Consider the following 18,802-nt stretch of genomic DNA (forward strand, 5'->3'; position numbering starts at 1 on the left):
AGCCGTCCAGAAATTTCTAGAGACAGCAGGGACACCTGTCCTCTGTGGGCAGAGGTGGGGTGGGGTGAATCAGACACATTTAGCAACATTCCAGAGTAAGTGAGCACATAAGTCTGGCAACAATGTAACTATCACAGCTTCTAAGACACTTTTAAGAACGCGGCTTACTAACCTTTCAGAGGAAAGAGGATGTCCAAGACCAGGAACGCTCGGACACCATTAAGCCTGAGTGGAGAAGTGATTCAGAAAAGTCAGACTGGCTGTGAGTAAGATTTGGGAAGACCTTACCCAACTGGCTTCTCGTGTATTTTCCTTTTTATGCCTCTGTAAGGCTCAGTCAGGAGTTTTTAAAATTCTCTTTCTAAGTAAGCTGGAAGGACCTGGTGCGGTCACTGGGTCACCGTTTCCTTTCCCTGCCCCCTCTTCGCTGGTGCACCCTAGGGTCCTGCAATGAGGAGACAGAACTCGGGAGCCTGAGCCACACAGGTGCTAAGTCACAGAAGTGACATCTGAACCTCCGCCCTCTCCCACCTCCAGGTCCAAAGTGAGTCAGCATGGCTGTCACTCCTGGGCGGTGTTAGGGCGTGTTTAACGCCGACAGGTGGGACAAGGGTCCCCTCCCCAGTCCCCATAGCGAGATGGGCTCCTCTGATCTGAAAAAGACTCCCGTGAATGGCACCCACGCTTTCCCCTCGGGTGTTAGCTGAGCCGGAGTGCACATCCATTATTAACAACAGAAAGAAAAAAATCAGCCCTGGCTGGTGTGGCTTAGTGGCCTGAGCGCAGGCCTTCCAGGGGAAAGGTCGGATTCCCAGTGAGAGCACCGGCCTGGGCTGCGAGCCAGGTCTTCTGGAGGCGACTGATCCATGTTTCTTTCCCTCCCTCCCTCCCTCTCCCTCTCTCTATAAACAAACAAACAAATAAATAAAATCTTTTTTTTTTTTCAAAAAAGCAGGCGTCAGGCACGGAGGCTAAAGGCCTTTGCAGGCGGCGTGACAGCGGGATAAACCCGTACAGGACAGCTGTAGCACGTGTTCCCTGTGCTCATGGAAATTCGGCGGAGAATTGGGATAATCGGGCTTAGAATGTAAGGGCTCCGCTTGGACAAAGTTTGCATTTAACACGGAAGGGCAGTCAGGAGTGCACTTCACTTCAGTGACTGGGGACCAGCGAGGCAGGAAAGGACAGGACGGGTTAGCTCTGCAACCGGGGACCCTGACCAGGTTGCGCTACCCACTGGCAGCCGCCTCCCGCCAGGTCGTAATGCCACCGGGATCCAGTGGGGGGCACTCAACGGTGCGTGAACGCCAGAGGCTCCCTGGGTCTGACGGAACTAAAAGTGGGCGGGGCCAGGCAGCTTGTGGGGTCAGAAGGTCGATCCCCGGTCAGGGCACAAGCAAGGACCAAACCAATGAATGCTTAAATGAGGGGAGCGACAACTCTCTCTCTCTCATAAATAAACAAGTAAAAGTGAGGCTCTTGTCCTGGAAGAGGGGGGGTAAAATAAGACAGGCTCTCTCCCGCAGAATGTGCACACTGTTAAACCTCTTTGAAGGATAATGTCACGACCTCAGCAGTGTATCTGCTGTCCGCCCCCCAGATACAGTGAAATACGTGCACGAGGATGTAGACACGAGGGTGGAGGTGTGAGAACACCCACCGCGGCACAATTTCCAACCAGAAACGTCTAGGGACGTCCGTGGGTCTGTCTGTGGGGACTGGCCCCTCCTCTGTGCTTCGAACCCTGCACCCTGAGCAGTGAAAGGATCTGCTCTCCGCACACGGGGAAGCTTGGGCTCCGCGGAGTCTCCTGCGGCCCCCAGAGAGGGCGAGGTCCCTCCGCGAGGATGAGGCTGGAGTGCCAGGCGGAGAGCCTGTGGCCGGGCACAGGGTGGATGGGCTCTGTGAGCCACCAGAGGAGCGTGGGCTTCCCCCAGGGGACTGATTCGAGCCCCCAGAGAAAACCCGCAGCGTAGAACCGAAGGAGCGCCCTCTGTCCACGGCGTAAGGTCGAGGCACGAAACCGAGGCCCCGGGAGAGCAGAGCGAGGGAGGAAGGCGGGCACCAGGTGGGACGCGCCAGGCCCTCTGCTGCTGTCCGATGGAAGGCTCGGGCTCCTTACCTGCCCTCTGGTGCAGGCACCCTCAGGTTTGGGGTCTGACACACAGCGCTGATCGGAGAAGCAGACAGAGGCAGCTTCCTCCCAGCCCTCGGCCCCAGACTCTTGCTGCGTTTGCTGCTTGGGAACGAGCCCGAGACCCACTGGCCTGGCTGGCTGCCTGCTTCCTGAGTGCAGTTCTGATTGGAGACAGGTGACGGCTGGAAGGACATTCTATGGGACAGCCAGCCCCCCCCAGCTCTCTTCAGGGCGGGGGGAGTCTAGTGCCCTTGTTTCCTGTCTTACAAAATAACCAACTGATTCCTTTTTTATGACTTGAGATCCTTGATCGCTAAGCCTCTCGGCACTAACGCTGCTCCCTTTCTGTGTAGATGGGGGTGGGGCAAGGGGAACAGGGTCAGAAGAAGGTGTATGGTGGGGCTGGCCCAGCAGGGCTCGCTGGTAGTGGGGTTCTCAGAAGTGAGACGAACGTGGACAGGGAAGCTGGAAGGCAAAGCCACCAACCTCCGGTCACCCAGAACCCAGGCCCGGGCCTGCCTTCTCAGCGATAAGAATGTGCCCACTGAGATCCATTCACTCAATTCTTCTTTTCCAATTTTAAATGGGCAACCCCCCCCCCCAGTCAGGCTCACTGATGCCCCGGTGAAGGAGGCTTCCAAGTACCCGCCCCAGGTAGCCAACAGGTGAAAGGCCTTCCCAGCGAGACTTCCTGTTCCAGTCCTGATCTACCACCCATGATCGTCCCCTGCCACCTTCTCCCCGAAACACCCCCTGCAGCACCCATAACACCCACAGTCCCCCGGGCACTCCCAGTTATGTGCAGCCCTCGCTGGGGTCCTGCCTGTCTCCATGACACGGCGGCGTCCTCGATCCGTTCCTCCTCCCCACTCGGAGGCGTCTTGCGTGTCCGCCACAGCTCCCCCCCGTTTCACTGTGATTCCGGGGTGCCCCACCCCCTCCTGGGTCGTTCCAGTGACTCGGGAATAACACGGGGAAGGACAATACCGAGAAGAGTGTGACGAAAGGACTGGGTGCTCTTCCACTTAATCGCTCACAGGAACTCGGGAAAGCCGGTTGTGGCTGCCCATCTACCAAGTTCAAGTGAAGAGAGGAGGAGGGGGTTGCTGTCCATTCTAAGGGAAGCTCACTGGGGAAGGGCACAGACCCAGTGAAAACGAGAGCTGCCGAGCGCAGGTCCCACGGGGAATCGGTGGCTCCAGAAGGCAGATGGGGGTCGTGAGAGCAGGCCCACAGGGAGACACCCCAGGACCAAGGTGGACATGGCCTCTTGCTTTTTCCCTTCAGGTGACAGTATCGTCACGGCGGGGGGGGGGGTGACGGGGTGTGAGTCTAGCTGTACTGGTGCTGCAGTGGCTCTTCCAGAAGGAAAAAAAAACTGCTTAAAAACTAGAATTCAGCGATTTTGAGGATCTGTCTCAAACTTTCCTCAAAGACGTTTCTGGAAGCCGTGGCTCCACTTGGTGGTAACTCACGGCTGACACGAGCAGGGCCTGCCTGCTGCCACCTGCAGATAGGATGTCCACCCCCCTGGTCACGCAGCACTGACCCCTATAACCACCCCCACATATGGAGACCCACACGGGTACCTTTCAGCCTCTGAAACTAAACCAAACCCAGAACTTTCAGGGTATAAGTCCATCAGAGATAGAACGGACTGTCTTTTCAGAATTAGCACAAAATGATCAATGGTTACTCCTTGACCCTGACACGTCCCAAAGGACTCAGCTTCCTCAGTGACCTCAATGCCAGCGAACTACCCGGACCTGAATTGCGCCCGCGGTGGGCTGCAGGAAACGCTCAGGGGCCCCGTTAACTCCCAGACACAAGCCCCGCAGCGCACACGGGCCGCCGCTTCCTTCCTGCGGAGCAGAAGGAAGTGATCAGAGGGGGGCCTGCAGCTCAAACACACGCCAGACCCACTGTGGCCACCACACTTTATGCGCTTCTGAAAAACCGCAGAAAACAAAGGCCACAAACAGATGGCTTTGCAAGGCCTCAGGTGACAGGAAGCAGGAGAGGTGGGGACAGACGGGCCTGGTGAGGGCAGGGGCTGTCCCTCAGCTCCCCACAGTGCCAGTCTCCGGGACTCCCTGGGTCCCCGCCCAGTGAGCGGAGGGTGTTTGGAGTGCCGCCCCGAGCTCGGGGAAGGCCCGAGGGTCCCTCATGTCCCGGACCACCCGGCTCAGAAGGCCCTTGAGCAGCCGCATTTCTCGAAGCAGCACGTCCACGTCGGACTGCAGGGCCCCGGCAGAATGTCCCAGGGGCTTCGGTGGCTCGCATCCGGCAGGCGCTTCGCTGGGGCCTCCGCCCGCGGGGTCCCGCCCCCCGGCTGAAGTGGCGTTAGGGACGGAGATGACCGCCGGGACTGACGTGGACACCAGGGGCTTTCGAAAGGAAAGAGGCTTGTTCCCAGGCGCCAAGGGTGCGGCCTGCGGGCCCGGAGCAGCGGTGGACGTGTCCCGAGATGGCCCTGCGGGACGCACACCACGAGACGCGCGGGCTGAGTGGGGGGAGAGAGCCGGCGCGGGAGGCAGTGCAGGTGGGAGTGGGGGGAGGGGACGCGCAGGACCGGGACGGAAGGGGGCTCAGGAAGACTGGGGTGCAGGTGCGCGACTCACCGCGCCCAGGCAGTTGCAGCCACGCGCTGCGTTTCCGGACGCTGCGGGAGGCCGTGGCTGCCTCGCACCAGTGGGACTCCAGCTCATCGGCCTCGGACTCGGGGACCCTGTACTCCGCGCCCCAGTCGAAGCGGCGCACCACGCGGCTGTACTTGTAGAAGGCGAACTGCAGCGGCACCGCGCTCTTCCGCGGGTGCAGGCGCGTCTCACAGCGCACGACCACCCCACCGGCCTCCGCGCGGCCCGCCGCCTTCAGCACCGGCGCCGGGAACAGCTCTGCGGAGACATTGTGGGCGGAGCGCGCAAGTGAAGCCGGAGCCGGCGTCCCAGGAGCCGGGGCGCGCAGTCCCCAGCCCCCGACACTGCTCTCCTTCCGGTGCCCCGCTAGGGCTCCTTGCCCGCCGGGAGACCAAAGGGCGGGTGGGAGGAAGGGCTCCTGAAACGTGGCAAGGAGTCCACGAGGGAGGGAACACCCAGCTCGGGCTATCCGCGGAAGCGGGTCACTGCGCCTGCCTCGCCCTAAGTCCCACAGGGATCCCCGCCATGGCCGCCGCCCCCTACGTGGGGTCCCCACAGTAGCAAGAGCTGGGGTGTGTGTCGTGGGGGAGGCGACACCCGTCCCCACGCCGGCTGCTTGTCAAGTGCGCCTTCACTGCAGAGCAGGAAAAGAAAGCGCGCCTGGTCCAGTAGAGAAACCGCCACCCGGCAGCCACTTGACCCTCCTCCGCCCCTCCTTTCCCCGCCTGGTTCCCGACCCAGAATTTCCCAGCGCTCGACCGCACCACCCTCAACCCCGGGCCCCAGGTCTCCCCACCTTGCACGGTCACGGCCACCTTGGAAGAGAACATGGGCGCACTCTCCACGGGGATGCGCATGGTGCCGGAGCACTGGTAGCGCCCGCTGTCGCTGGCGCGCGCCTGCGGCACCGTGTAGTTGGCGCTGGAGTGGAAGTAGCGCACGGCCTGGCCGTCGCGGTAATAGTGCAGCTTGTACACCTCCTTGTCGTACCAGCCGCGGCAGCGCAGGACCAGCGGCTCGCCCTCGAAGACCGCGGCGTAGGGCACTTGCAGAATCAGCCAGTCTGCGACAGTCACCACAGAGGGCCCTGGGTTCCCGCGCTCCTCCGCCTCCCTCCCACTCCCAGCTGCTCTCCTTTGCCTCGCGCCTGCAGACTCCACCTACTAAGCGGCTGGTGAGTGGCAGGGAAGGGGCGGGGGCCAAGATGCCTGAGACTTGGTTCCAGCCTCAAAGAGAAAGGCCCACTGGCAGCCAGGTTAACCTTATCAGGATGTGGGGGCCTTCCTACCTGTCCTCTGCTTATCTCCCCTCTGCCCCTTTACCTCCCCACTGGCCACTCCTGTGCAGGTGAGTCCTGGAGAAACTGGACCCTGCTCAGAGCCAAGAGCTTTGTACCTGCTGCCTCCTTCTCCCATTCGGTCGAGGCCCACCAGTCCTGCAGGTCAAAGCTGAGACCCTGTCTCCTGCGGAAAGCTCCCTGACCCCCGGACGGCCCGAGGCACCTCCCACCACACCCCGTGTTCACCAACACTGGCACAGCTGAGATCGTGGGGGACGCACTGCAGGCCTTTCGCACGGAGAAGGAATTCACAGGCACCGGCCGCAGCCCCTGTGCATCCTGGTTCCACGAGCAGCAGCAGCGGCGGTGGATCTCGGCCAGTGCCTCACCCACACTCACCAAAATTGCCAACCGAGAAATGCGGTGTGTGGGTGCCGGTCTTTGCACTGAGTGATGGTCATTAAGTTCTGGGCACCGCTGTAGCCCACGGGGCCCAGGGGACCTAACATTCCCCACAAGTAGCCAGTACAGGGCCCCGACAGACACATTTTCGTCATTTCTCTTATCCTGTAGAGGTCCCCGGGGCCAGTGTCCCCGTTGAGCCCTAGGCAGCCACGTGGGCCTGTTTGGATGAGAGTTCTGACCACGGGCTCTGGCCGCCTGCTGCCTTTCTGCTTCCACAGCCTGTGATTCATGCTTGGTCTTGACGCCACTCGGTGTGGGCGGCGGGGACACTGGCCCTGCTTACCGATGGCAGGCACAGAGGACTGTCAGCCCAGCGAGACCCTGCAGCTGCGCTGCCCGCCGGGGACCTCGGGCCTGCTTTGCGCAGCCCGTCCCCACCCCCACCCCACGGCCGGTTCTCTGACCAGCGTCCTGGGCCCTCAGGGCCTCTGCTCCTCAGACCCTCGGACCCAGGCCCCTAAACCAGCAGCACTGTCCTTCCGCCTCCCACGGTGGCGGGAGCCTGAGGGGCCTTAGGGACAGGACATAGTGTCATGCACCCCCTTCTCTGGAGACTCAAGACGGCCCCCCTTTCCCGCCCCCATGGCCGTGGCCCAGCGTCCCCGCTGACGGGACAGCCAGCGTCACCAGGGCAGCCACGTTCTCTCCCCGCCCCCACCCCCACTCACCACTGGACACAGAGAGGTGGACTGGGTCGCTGACCGGCGCCCCCCGGGTCTGGCAGCGGTACGGCCCCGGGGCCTGCACCTGCACGGTCCTCCCGTGAGAAGGCAGCAGCAGGTGGCCCAGGTACCAGAGGGTGCTGACCGGCCGGAGCTCCAGGGCCAGGGGGTGGTGCCCGTCACAGCGCAGCGTCACCCGCTCTCCCTTGAAGATGGTGGTCCAGGGCGGCTGCAGGGACAGCGTGGGCTTCTCCAGAGCAGCTGGGAGCGCGTGGCAGGGCCGCACGGGGAGGGAGACCACGGTGAGGGCCCCGAGGCTGTGCTCTCTGGGCAGGAAGTCTCGGGAAACCCCAGCTTCCAGGAGCCGGCCCCCCAGGAGAGAGACCACGTGGGGCTACTGAGTGCCAGTCCCCAAGCCCCCCGGTGACACCCCCGGGTCAGTGCCGGCAGGCAAGCCGAGTCGCAGGGATGGTGGCTGAGTGGGAAGAGGCGGGGGGTCTCCCGCAGCAGCCGAGGGGTGCGGGTGGGGGAAGGGCCCCGGCAGGTCACTCTGGGGTTGAAGGGAGAGGTGTCGAAACTTGGGGCTGAGGGGGCTGGGGACTCACCGGCTTGTCCACTGCTGGGAGCTGCAAAACGGGAGTGAGAGGAGGAGGAGGAAGGAGGTGCTGGAGGTGAGGAGGGGCGCCCTGACCACAGAACAGACTCGGCGGAACCCAGTCCTGCTTTTCCTCTGCCTCAGTTTCTCCAGCTCGGAGAAAGCTCCCTCCCCCTTGTCCCTCCAAGACAGTGAAACGGCTGGAGTGGGGGATGGGGTGGCCCCGGCACACACACACGTGCACACACGCATGCACACCCCAGTCCCCTGCCCCGTCATGGACTCACCCAGGAGCAGGAGGGTTGCCAGAGCCCACATGACAGGTCTGCCTGCGGCCGCTGCACCGAAAAGGGAGGCTGCCTGGAGGGGCAGCAGAGGAGGGGCCGGTGCAGACCCCTGGGCGCCGCCGGCCTGTCAGCTGCCAGTGGGTTGCGGGGAGCAGGAGCCAGGCTGCATAGGTGTCAGCCCTCAGGTGCCCCGCCGACCCCACCTTGCAAGAGCGCCCCTACATCTCAGGGCAGCCGCACGGTCTGTGCCCCGCAGCCCAGACACTAGCAGTTGACCCTGCCGCCCGCCGTCCAGCCAGCCCCGTGGGCCTCCGCTGGGGAGGCGCAGCCTCCAGGCCAGCAGACCCCCGAGGACAGACACTGGTGTGCGGCTTCGTGAGGCTGACCTCCCTCCAGGGAGTGGACAGGAAGACACGTCGCGGCCTCCCAGTCGAGGAGAGAAATGGAACGAGTTCCCCGTCCTCCCCCTTCCTGCGGCCCTAAACCCTCAGAAGCTAGAAACTCTTCTTTCCCGCAGTCGCCTGGCCCTGTGGCCCCTGCACCCACCGAGCCTTTCTTCCTGCTCCTCCTACCCGCCCCGCACCCCCCCAGCCACGCCTGCCGACGCCCCTTACCCGTGGCACAGAAGTCCCTACACTGGCCGTCAGAGACGCCGTGCATGCGACCTCCTGGCTTTCCGAGCCACGTGATCCGCCCTGAGCAGTGGCGAGCCGGTGTTCTCGGGTAAATAGTTAATGAGTTTTCCAGTCTCGTAGTGTATCTGGTGGGGCTGGGTCCTGTCCCCGCCTGCGGCCGCCCAACACGGGCACCTCCGCCCCTGGGAGCCCTGGCCCCAAGGAGACCATCAGGCCACGCCCACTCTGGGGAAGCCCGTCCCCTCCCCTCCTGCCTGGGGACACCCAGGGCTGCGCTCTGAGAATTCCCACAGAGTGTCTCCTGAGGTGCTGGCCCTCGTCACGCATGCAAAATGCTCCTGGGACAATGGGACTGGTCGTTTCAATTCTGGGGCCACTTCCAATCCTGTGCTGAGAGCAGCTTTTGATGGGAGAGGGATGGCGTCCCCGAGTCTGGAAGGCAGGGTGGGCAGTGCTCCATCAGGGCCTGGGAGCTGGGAGGGAGGGAGGAGCCGAGTGCTGGGGACGGAGACCAGGAACTGCCTGCTCTGGGACTGCACCCCCCCCACCCCCCCCACCCCCCCCCACCCCCGCCTACCTCCGAGTCCCCGCCCGACGGTGTGGGCTCCCCGCAGCCCTCGGGGGCTCACCCACACCAGGTGACTCCCATCTGGCTTCTCGTCACTTGGAGTGCAGCCTCTCGGCCAGATCCCACGAGAAATCGGGTCTCGGCCCAAACTCACAAAGCACACGGCCGTCCCTGGAAACCTCCAGGAGCACCAACAGGGCTCACCTCACCCAGAGCTCAGAGTTTGGCTCCAAAACTCCCCCCCCCAACATTTCTGCATTCTTGGCTCTCTTCCAGATCACGTGTGACGGACACCATGTCCCATGCCTCCCAGATGTCACTTCATAAACATCCAGTGTGATTCCATCCCCTCCTTTGTTTTTTAAATGATTTTAGAGAGAGAGGAAGGAAAAGAACGAGAGAGAAACATGGATTTGTTGTTGCGCTTAGTGACGCATCATTGGTTGACTCTTGCGTGCGCCCTGCCTGACCAGGGATGGAACCCGCAACCTTGGCGTGCAGGGGACGAGGGGTGACCCTCTAACCCATGGAGCCACCCGGCCAGGGCCCGTGCTCTCGTTTCTTTGTGGCTTGTCTGGACAGACACGTCTTTCCTCAGTCACCGAGGGTCACCACCAGCACAGAGGAGTCGGCGCAAGGAAAGAGGAAGCGGGTGACACCCCGGGGCGTGGGGCACGTGGGCTGTGGTCAGCGCAGAACCGCACGCGGCCTTTCCGACCAGACGCCTCTGTGGGGCCTGGCTGGCCGGCCCCCACGGCCTGGGAGTGGACGGTCGCAGGCCAAGCACAGGGAAGGGGTTGGTGCGGCCCCAGAGAGAGTCGTGTGTGTGTTTAAAGAATATCAGCTCAGAGACAAAGTCGTCCAAACAAGCTGTTGCAGCCCCAGCACAGCTGGCTCCCCTCGGATTTCCGGGTCCAGAGGAGCCTGTGGGGGCTCCAGACTCTGCTGCATCTTGGGCGGGGTGCGGGGGAAGCAGTCCACTGACTGGTAGGCAGAGATGCTGACTTGTGTGCGTACCTGACAGATCGTGACCTCGGGCAGTAGCAGAGCCACCTCACCCCTGCGCCGGCGTGTGATTAGTTAGTATTTGCTGAGTGAGGCTGGAATGGAGGGAGGGAGCGGAGGAGGCGGAGCACCCCCCACCCCCCACCCCCGCAGCCGGACACCAGGCTTCTGCCAGGCCGGGGCTTCCGCCCCCGGCACCGCGGACGTTTGGAGCCAGACGACCCTTCCAGGTGGGGGCTGCCCTGTGCATCGTAGGGTGTCAGCAGCACCCCTGTGTTCTCGATAGAAGACAGTGGCACCCCCCCAAAAAAACTGACATCCCAGAGGTCTCCAGACATTCCCAAGCACCCCCTGGGCCAGTGGGGAACCATCTTATTGCTGCCCTTCAAGCACCAGACCCTGGGCAAGGGCAGGGAGTGGACGGCTGGACTCCACTTGCCAGCAGGTACAAGTTCACTGGCGCTCACCCACCTCCAGGGCTGGACCAGGGCTCCGGACGCCCCAGAGACGCCTCCGCGCACGCGGACAGGACAGAGGGAAACGAGAATGCGGTTTATTGGGGGGGGGGGGCTGGGCAACACTACAGGCCAAAGGTTCACTTGCGTTTGGCAGGACCCTTCCTGGTCTCCAGCTTCAGGTGGCCGGACAAGTCCCTCAGCTCCAAGACCAGGTGACCAAGGAGCGCTCTCACATCCTGCATTTGTTTGAGGAGGACCCCCATCTGGTGGTGCAGGTGGGGGTCAGGTGCCTGCAGAGGGGAGGGCGGTGGAGGCGGAGGGCCGAGGGGCTTGGCAGCAGGCGTCCCCGGAGCCGGAGCCGAGGACTTCGGAGGAGCTGGGTTGGAGGTGGCCGGCGCCACAGGGCCAGAGGGACCTGGGTGGGGTGGGAAACACACACACCTGTGCCCACGGAAGCCTGGCTGTGGCCCCACCCCCAGTTTCAGGTCTGGGGCCCGGGGCGGCAGAGCCATAAAGCCCCTCCAGTCCCTCCGGGCCCAAATCTGAGCCTGTGGCTGGGCCCCTCAGCCGGACAGGAGCGCTCCCCCTGAGTGGCGTGTGCCATGCATGCAGTTCCTCGTGCTGTGCATTTGGGGGACACTCTGGAGGCCCCCGAGTCACCTCCCCTTCAGGATGAGCCCCCCCTCCTGCCCCTCCTGTTGTTTTTGCTCTCACGACACAGCCTGCAGTCCCTTCACTGCCCCGGACAGCTCCTCTGGGTGTGTTTCGGGTCAGGAGCGGCCTCCTTAGTGGGGCTCCCGGGTTGGGCCCGGACCGGACGTCTTGTCCCCATGCGGACACTGACCGCCCACCAGGGCGCAGGCTGAGTGCGGGGAGTGGCAGGCCTGGGGCAGCAGCTGTGAGGCTGCCCCTCCCGGGTTGGGGCGGGGTCTCCACTGTCCGAGGGGGCGTCCCTCCGACCCGGACTCCCGGCTCCTCTGTGTCCTTGGCGAACCTGCTCACACCATCCCGGCCCCGGCCCCGGGGGGCTGGTTGTCCTGCGCACCCCCCAACCCTTCTCACACACGGACTGGTGCGCCCACTCACCCTGCACCCTGACCTCCAGCTTGGGGCTGCGTCTCCACACCTGGCCGTCCTCGGTGGCGGCCTCACACCAGTAGGCCCCGGAGTGGCCGCCCGCGGCCACGGGCACCTGCAGCTCCGAGGACACACCCCTGCCGCGCACGGCCCGGCCGTCCTTGTAGAAGGAGAAGAGGAGGCGGGCGGCCGACCTCTGCGGGGGCAGCTTGGTCTGGCAGCTCAGGGTCAGCGGGCCTCCCTCCCGGGGCCGGGCTGAGGGTGTGGCTCGCAGCAGTGGGGCTGGAAACAGCTCTGGGGGGACAGGCAGGAAGGCGGGGCTCAGGCCTCCGAGGTCCCGCCCTCTTCAGAACGAGACGGCACCGGCGTGTCCCCGTCTCCCTGTGCCCAGGACTGGAACAGACCCGGCGACCGGTGCCCCTGACGACACTCTAGACGCCCCGTCTCGGACCCCGTGGGACAGGGGCTGGAAGCCCGTGGCCTGGGAGGGGGACTGAGGGACTGGAAAAGGACCCGCAGGCCGACAGCGATCCCGCCCCTCCACCGAAAGCCGGTCGGTCTCTGCGTCACCCCCGGCCCCTGCTCTGCCACAGGGACACTGCCCGCGCTCTCACCCTGGACCGTGAGCACCAAGGAGGACGCCGTTTCCAGGCGCCCGGGGCCGGGGCTCCGGAAGACCCCGCTGCAGTGGTAGTGCCCGCTGTCCGCCTTGCGCGCCGAAGCGATGGAGAACTCCCGGCGCGGCCCCGGCGGGCCCAGAGCTGCGCCGTCTCGGTAGAAGGTGACCTGCGTCAGGGGCCAGTCCTGCCAGGCCTGGCACCGCAGAGCCAGGGGGTCGCCCTCAAATAGGGGGATGGCTGGGCCTTGCAGAATCAGCCAGTCTGTGACCCAAAGCAGGAGCTGAGTGTCCCCCACTGTCTGCCGTGGAAGCCCCCCAGCACCGCCTACCCCAGACCCCAGAACTTTCTCTGAGGGCCCCGGGAACCCTCGCCCCAGTGACATCTCCAGGGCCCAGGCCTGTGGGCGCCCCGGTCTGCAGGCTGATCATATGGAAGGCTGAGTGCCATCCGTGCCAGTTTCCCGGGGGGCCCCTGCCCGAGGGGCTGTGGGAGGGGACGGGAGAGCGGGCCTGCACCCGTCAGCCCCTCCCAGGGTCTCACCGTAGGACACAATCAGATGGAAGGGCTGGCTGAACACGTAGCTCTTGGCCTGGAAGCCCACCTCCCTGGAGCTTGTGGGGTGCCGGCCAGTGTGGCAGCCGCCGTCCCCGGTGCCCGCCGGCCCTTCACACTGCAGGGGCTCCCAGCTGGCTGCGGAGGAGGGCGACGGCCGAGAGAGTGACCCTGTGACTTGGAGAAAGAGGACAGGAGAGAGGTTCCTCCTGCTTCTGGGGGACCCCCTTCTTAGAGTGAGAATAGGAGGACCCCAAAGCCTTTTCATCCACAGACCCCCCATGGGTCCTTCTGGGGGTCTTTGGTGTGATTTCCAAGCTGCTGGGATCTCGGGGAGGGCTCAGCGGTTTGGGGAAGAGGCAGGGGAGAGGCTGGCTCGATGCGAACCCGCCAGTGTGACATCTGGCTGCTGTGGACACAGGAAACCAGGTGACCCCAGAGCCAGCAGACATGGAACAGGAGGGAAGGGAAGGGGTCAGTTCGAACCCGGCCAGGCCAAGCTCTTCCGCACATGTGCTCATTTCACCGTCACAAGATTTCCGAGTGTTTGACTCACCCCCTGCCCCCGGTTTGTGAGTCTTTAAGGAACGGGCTTAGGACACAGGACGAACTAACCCTGAGTTTAAAGGGGGGAGGGAATGGGCGGGACAGCCAGGCCTGCTGAGTGCAGAGCCGGGACTCTTCCTGCCACACTGCGCAGACTGGTCTGCTCCAGCCCCCGGCTTCCCTGCGGACTGTCCTCCGTAACCGTGTTGGCCCCGAACTCACCTGGCCCCTGGCCCCCAAGTACTGCCCCCCCCCCCCGTACCTCTCAGTTCCCAGTGGTGTCTCCTCCTTCCCCCTCCCATTCTTTAGGTCCCCACTTTTCAGCCATCGCTGCCCTGCTGTCCTTGTCCCTTGAAATGTCCCCCCATGTCCTTCTCAACCCTGACCCTCTACTCCCAGTCTGGTGACCAGAGAGCGATGCTCTTTGCTTCCCGGCTGAGAGTCAGAGCTATGGTTTCTCACCGAATCTGTTCAACCTGCCTCTGAGCTCCACGGGTGTCCCCAGCGAGGTAATTCCGTTCCCCTCTGCTCCACGATGCTCCGGTCCTCTCTCCCCCTCCGGCCCATGGCCATGAGCTCACTCCTCACTCCGTCCTCCCCTGTCCCCTCCCCTTTGGCCTCTCGCCTCCCAGTGGCCCCGCACGCTGCTTGGACTTCGCCACTCACTTCCCTGCGTGGCCCCCCCTCCTTGCTAATTCTCACCACATCAGGCCCAGGTGCCACATCCTCTCCCGCCCCCTCGGCTCCCGCCCCTTCTCAGTTCCCCCACTGTCCCTCCTGGGGACCCGGCCTCTTCTCCTTTTCCGACCTAAGACCTGCTCAGGCCACCAGGCACTTGCCTGTTGCTTTGTGAGTAAGACAACCAAACCCAGAGACATGAGAAGTGACACAGTCCTTCGAAGACGGGCCACACCGGACACCCGGCCCTGTCTCTGTGCACCCGGTAAAACGGTTCCGTGACGTGGCTGTGCGGGGACGACGCAGGCGCCGAGAGTTCCAGCACGGGCAAGGCGAGGCCGAGAGACAGAACGAGAAGGCCTTCTCTTGCCCACAAAGAACTGAGTTGGGCGGACGGCACGGCCCGTGCACACAGTCTCCCTCTCGCGAGGGTTCGACGGCAGCATCCTGGCGAAGGTGCCACCAAGGCTGAGGGTTTGGTGACGCCGGAAGTTGCGGTGCGAGAGGGGGACGGGGCCGTGAGATGCCCACTTTGGCAGAGGGAGCAGGTGAGCTGAGTTTAGAGACGGGTGAGAGTCTGGCGTGAGAATGCCGGAACCCAGGCCACTGGGGGTGTCCTGGAGCCTCTCCTGCCGGGCTGAGGGATGGCCAAGGCCGCGGAGGTCGCCCGGCCAGGCTGGCGAGGGGCCCTGGTGTCACCAGAAGGAGCGTGGGTGGGCCACGAGCAGAGCGCCCTTCAAGGACACAAGGCTGAGACAGGGCGGTCGGCTGGGAAGTCTCTGGCCAGCCCTGGGACAGTGCAAGAGGTGACCCTTGCCAAACCTGATAACTGACCATCTTCAGGGCCCGAGCAGAGGGGGAGAAGCCTGTCCCCCAAGCTTGTGGCCGCACGTGAGACAGGACGGAGAGCGCCAGCTGGCGCCGCGGTCCCGGGAGACACGCAGAAGGCCCACCTTGTGCAAAGCTGGGCTTCTGGGTGCAAAGCTCAAACGCAGCAGTGGGGGTGCAGGTGGGTTAGGACTCAGTGGCACAGGTGTGGCGGTGAAAACGACACCTGCAAGTCAGTCAGCTCACGGGGGAGGCCGAGTGCAGAGAGAACAGTAGGGAGGCACAGGAGCAGCACGGGAAGGACAGACTCCAAGGGGAGAGCAGCAAAGCCACCAAACGGGACTGAGGTGGATGATGGCAAAGGCACGGTGATGCGTGGGGTTCGGGGAAGGAGGAGTTGGGGGACGAGGGACAGCAGCGGTCAGGCCCAGCGGGTGGGAACTAAAAAGCCCAGGAAGGCCCATCAGCACAGACGTCACCACCTGGGCCAAAGAGACCCAGTAGCAGCCAGATTGTGAGCTCCGAGTGGCAGTGAGGACATGGGGGCAGTAAGCGCAGGAGACACTTGTCTGCAAAAAGGAAAAGCAGTTGACAAGTCACTGAAGGGAGCAGCACCGCTGAGGGATGAGGGACGGCCAGGCTGAAAGGTTTGTGTTCGGAAAGAGCCCATCAGCCCTGCACACAGACGTCCCGGTTTCGCCCTGACCGACCGGTGTGGCCCAGTGGGCGTCACCGGCTCAGTTCCTGGTCAGGGCACGTGCCTGGGCTGTGAGTGTGGCCCCGACTGGGGCGCGTGCAACAGGCAGCCGATCAGTGTCTCTCCCCCTCCCTTCCCCTCTCTCAGGCATAAATAAAAGGAAAAAAGAGTTAAAAACAAATTCCTTGTGTGTACCCTTCGCATCCCTTTGAATGCCGCATCTTTGAAGGCCCACGTTGCCCCCGCCCCGCAGTGTCCCAGTGCTTTTGCTACTCACCCAGCAGCACCCACAGCACAGGAGGGGGAGAGCGGGCCCCGAGAAGGCCACCCAGCGCCATGGCCACTGCGTGAGGGTCTCTGCAGCAGCCGACACCCTGATTTTCATCAACATGAAACCTCTCAAATTAGAAAAGAGGAAGTGAGTCTAACTGTCTCCTCTCCTCGCATCTGCAGCCCACTTTCAACCCTGATTGGCTCCCATTCTTCGGCTGGGGTCACGGGGGTTCCAGGCGCCCCCCACCGCCGCATCCTGAGGACTGCGCTCCCCGAGATCCCAGACAGCTCCCGGGCCTGCTGGGGCCTGACGTGCTGGGCCAGGCAGCAGCGGTGCCCTTCGCAGGCAAAACCGCTGAGGACAGAGGCGGCGAGATGCCCGCAGGCTGCACAGAGACCACCGTGCGGGCCGGGAGGAGAGTTCCGGTCCCGCCGTGTCCTGTTCCACACCTTCCGTGCCTCCGGTGGCCATGATGCAGCCAGGGCAGCCACGGAGGCAAGAGGACGGAAACGGCACCAAGTCAGACACCAGCGGGTCCCTGCTGGGCTCCCGCTGTCCCAGGCCCACGCGCATCTGTCCGTGGGTTCCTCGGATTCCCGTCTCTGCCAGCAGCCGTCCGAGCATGACGCAGAGAAGGCGCCTGGGAGGCGGAAAGAATGGCCCGGGCTCGGGCTCAGCCCGAGGCCCCCACTCCCTGGAGAAACCCGGGGAGACCCAGGGATGGGGGCGCCCGTGCAGGCCGCAGCGTCTGCTCCGGCTCGCAGACCACTGCGCGGCCCCTCACTGTCTGCCCTGAGACTGCGGCTCCGCCCACAGGGACGACCCTCCGCTGCCCTTGCCACCGCCCACCCGTCCAGGCCCGGAGGGGTTGCGGGAGATGACACCTGAGCCCCCAGAAATGGGGAAGGCAAGGGGGCCGGCCTGGCCCTTCAGCTGAGAAACCACCGTGAGAGCAGACCTGTGAGCGCCCTGCCCCCGAGGGCGGATACTTTGCAAAATCTAAAATAAGCCTTTCCAGTACGGTTTCCGTTCTCGAGGCGTATGCGTCGGTGCAGGTGGCCCCGAGCAGCCCGGGGCAGCTGAGCGTGGGCATGTGGGAGGGTGCCGGCAGTGACCCGGCAGCCCCGGGCCCACCCACAGCTCATAACCCACAAAACGGCACCAGAAACCGGTCACGGGCTTCAATGCCAAGTGGGAAGCTGCACGCCTTCTGCAGAAATACGGGAGGACTTGCCCTGGCACCCAAAGCACGGGCTCTCCCGGACAGCGAGATCCCCTGGAGGTGTGAAAATCACCAGTGGGCAGCTTACAGAAGCACTTGTTACAGGTGTTTGGTGAGAAGTAATCCTGTTGATATAAATGTCTGTGCCATTTACATACTCTGATGGAATTGCACTTCTCTCAAAAATAAAATCGAAATAGGGCGTATTTCATTCCAGTGGACACAGGAACACAGAAAACAAAGAAACTATGGAGGAAGTATCTCAGATGACTTTAAATCTATACATATATCTTTGTGTTAAAGAACACAAAAGACCCTGGCTGGTGTGGCTCAGTGGATTGAGTGCCAGCCTGTGAACCAAAGGGTCGCTGGTTCAATTCCCAGTCAGGACACAGGCCTGGGTTGCAGGCCAGGTCCCCAGTAGGGGGCGCATGAGGGGCAACCGCACACTGATGTTTCTCTCCCTCTCTTTCTCCCTCCCCCTCTCTCTAAAAAATTAAATACTTAAAAAATACAAAAGTATTAGAAATAAGAAAGAGGATATTAGTGAAGACTAAAACTTATTATGAATATAGAAGAGAGTACAATGTACACACTAGAAAGTAAACAAAATAGAAAACTTGACCAGAAAACCAAAGGTAATTTTGTGAACGGAGCAATAAAATAGATCTCTGACAAGTCCAATTAGGACAAACAGAATAAGAGATGAAGGTGTCTCTCTGGTACTTGACCGTCTAACAGCGTTTTGTTTGGTATCTACGTGAGAACATCGGTCATGTGTCCTAGGAAATTCAGTTACAGGGCACTGAGACTATGTCCCTAAGGAGGGACTTCCGATGAGAAGCAAGACGTTCCCCCTGGAAGATCCCAGGGGCGGCTCAGGAACCAGAGGAGTTGGGGGGCCATGCAAGAGGTGGGTCAGGAATGGCTTTGAAAAGGCGGGCACAGCTGGAAAGCCGGCTTTTTGGGGCCTTTCTCCTACCACAGGTGGGGACACAGGTGTTTCCAGGCGACTGCTCTACCCGGCCCCCTAGTTTAATTCTCAGGGGAAGCCGAACCAGGCAGCAGGTACAAGTGAACTGAGGTGAGTCGAGGGAAGACAAGGTGGGCACCACGGACACTTGCACCTGGGCACCAGCCACCCTGTCTCAGGACACCTGGCAAGCACACTCCAGCCAGGCAGGGAAGTAAATCAAGAAACTGGAAGATGTAAGATTCAGGGAAAAGGGGATTTAATACAAAAGACAGGTGCAGGGAAGTCCCAGATAGCGGCTCGCAGGAGCAGAGAGCTGGGACAACCCAATTTTGTGTCAAAAGACAGAGAATCCTCCCAGGAGGGGCTTCTCGCTGAGAGAGAGAGAAAAGGAAAACTACTTGGTCATTTGACACCATGGGAAATAGGGTTAAGCTGCTTCAGAATGTTTTTTAAACCTCTGAGAAAAACTAAAAATAGGTACATAGAAACCCAAACGAAAGACAAAAACGAAGCAGTTATTATCTCTGGAAGGAAAAGAGCTGGCTGGGGAAAGGAAGCGCAATCAGAGAGCCCTGTCTCAGCAGCGAGCGCCGGTCGGAGGG

At 62.4% G+C, this 18,802-nt stretch overlaps 2 protein-coding genes across 2 annotated transcripts; both read right to left on the bottom strand.

Annotated features, from left to right (window-relative positions):
- Positions 1-3,648: 3,648 nt before the first annotated feature.
- On the bottom strand, positions 3,649-10,727 carry FCRLB (Fc receptor like B). Its single transcript, XM_053659348.1, has 8 exons — positions 9,329-10,727; positions 8,679-9,131; positions 8,065-8,115; positions 7,788-7,808; positions 7,189-7,443; positions 5,573-5,839; positions 4,759-5,034; positions 3,649-4,610 (listed from the first exon to the last, which is right to left on the bottom strand). The coding sequence occupies exons 2-8, from the start codon at positions 8,722-8,724 to the stop codon at positions 4,198-4,200; spliced, it is 1,329 nt and encodes a 442-aa protein (XP_053515323.1). The 5' UTR covers positions 8,725-9,131; positions 9,329-10,727; the 3' UTR covers positions 3,649-4,197.
- An 83-nt stretch (positions 10,728-10,810) lies between these two features.
- On the bottom strand, positions 10,811-16,959 carry FCRLA (Fc receptor like A). Its single transcript, XM_037149633.2, has 6 exons — positions 16,887-16,959; positions 16,006-16,126; positions 12,968-13,156; positions 12,422-12,688; positions 11,817-12,101; positions 10,811-11,145 (listed from the first exon to the last, which is right to left on the bottom strand). The coding sequence occupies exons 2-6, from the start codon at positions 16,064-16,066 to the stop codon at positions 10,868-10,870; spliced, it is 1,080 nt and encodes a 359-aa protein (XP_037005528.2). The 5' UTR covers positions 16,067-16,126; positions 16,887-16,959; the 3' UTR covers positions 10,811-10,867.
- Positions 16,960-18,802: the final 1,843 nt, after the last annotated feature.

Source organism: Artibeus jamaicensis, unplaced genomic scaffold (genome assembly GCF_021234435.1).
Source record: "Artibeus jamaicensis isolate MK-2021 breed Jamaican fruit bat unplaced genomic scaffold, CSHL_Jam_final scaffold_625, whole genome shotgun sequence".
Taxonomy (NCBI): Eukaryota; Metazoa; Chordata; class Mammalia; order Chiroptera; family Phyllostomidae; genus Artibeus; species Artibeus jamaicensis.

What these genes read in the sequence shown, in the direction of transcription:
- FCRLA (XM_037149633.2), bottom strand. Translation starts at nt 16,066, where the DNA reads ATGGCGCTGGGTGGCCTTCTCGGGGCCCGCTCTCCCCCTCCTGTGCTG. An exon ending in CCATCTGATTGTGTCCTACG is followed by an intron (nt 12,689 to 12,967) that starts GTGAGACCCTGG and finishes TTTGGGTCACAG; the next exon opens with ACTGGCTGATTCTGCAAGGC. An exon ending in CTTGGTGCTCACGGTCCAGG is followed by an intron (nt 12,102 to 12,421) that starts GTGAGAGCGCGG and finishes CTGTCCCCCCAG; the next exon opens with AGCTGTTTCCAGCCCCACTG.
- FCRLB (XM_053659348.1), bottom strand. Translation starts at nt 8,724, where the DNA reads ATGCACGGCGTCTCTGACGGCCAGTGTAGGGACTTCTGTGCCACGG. An exon ending in GGCAACCCTCCTGCTCCTGG is followed by an intron (nt 7,809 to 8,064) that starts GTGAGTCCATGA and finishes CCCGTTTTGCAG; the next exon opens with CTCCCAGCAGTGGACAAGCC. An exon ending in GCTGCAACTGCCTGGGCGCG is followed by an intron (nt 4,611 to 4,758) that starts GTGAGTCGCGCA and finishes TGCGTCCCGCAG; the next exon opens with GGCCATCTCGGGACACGTCC.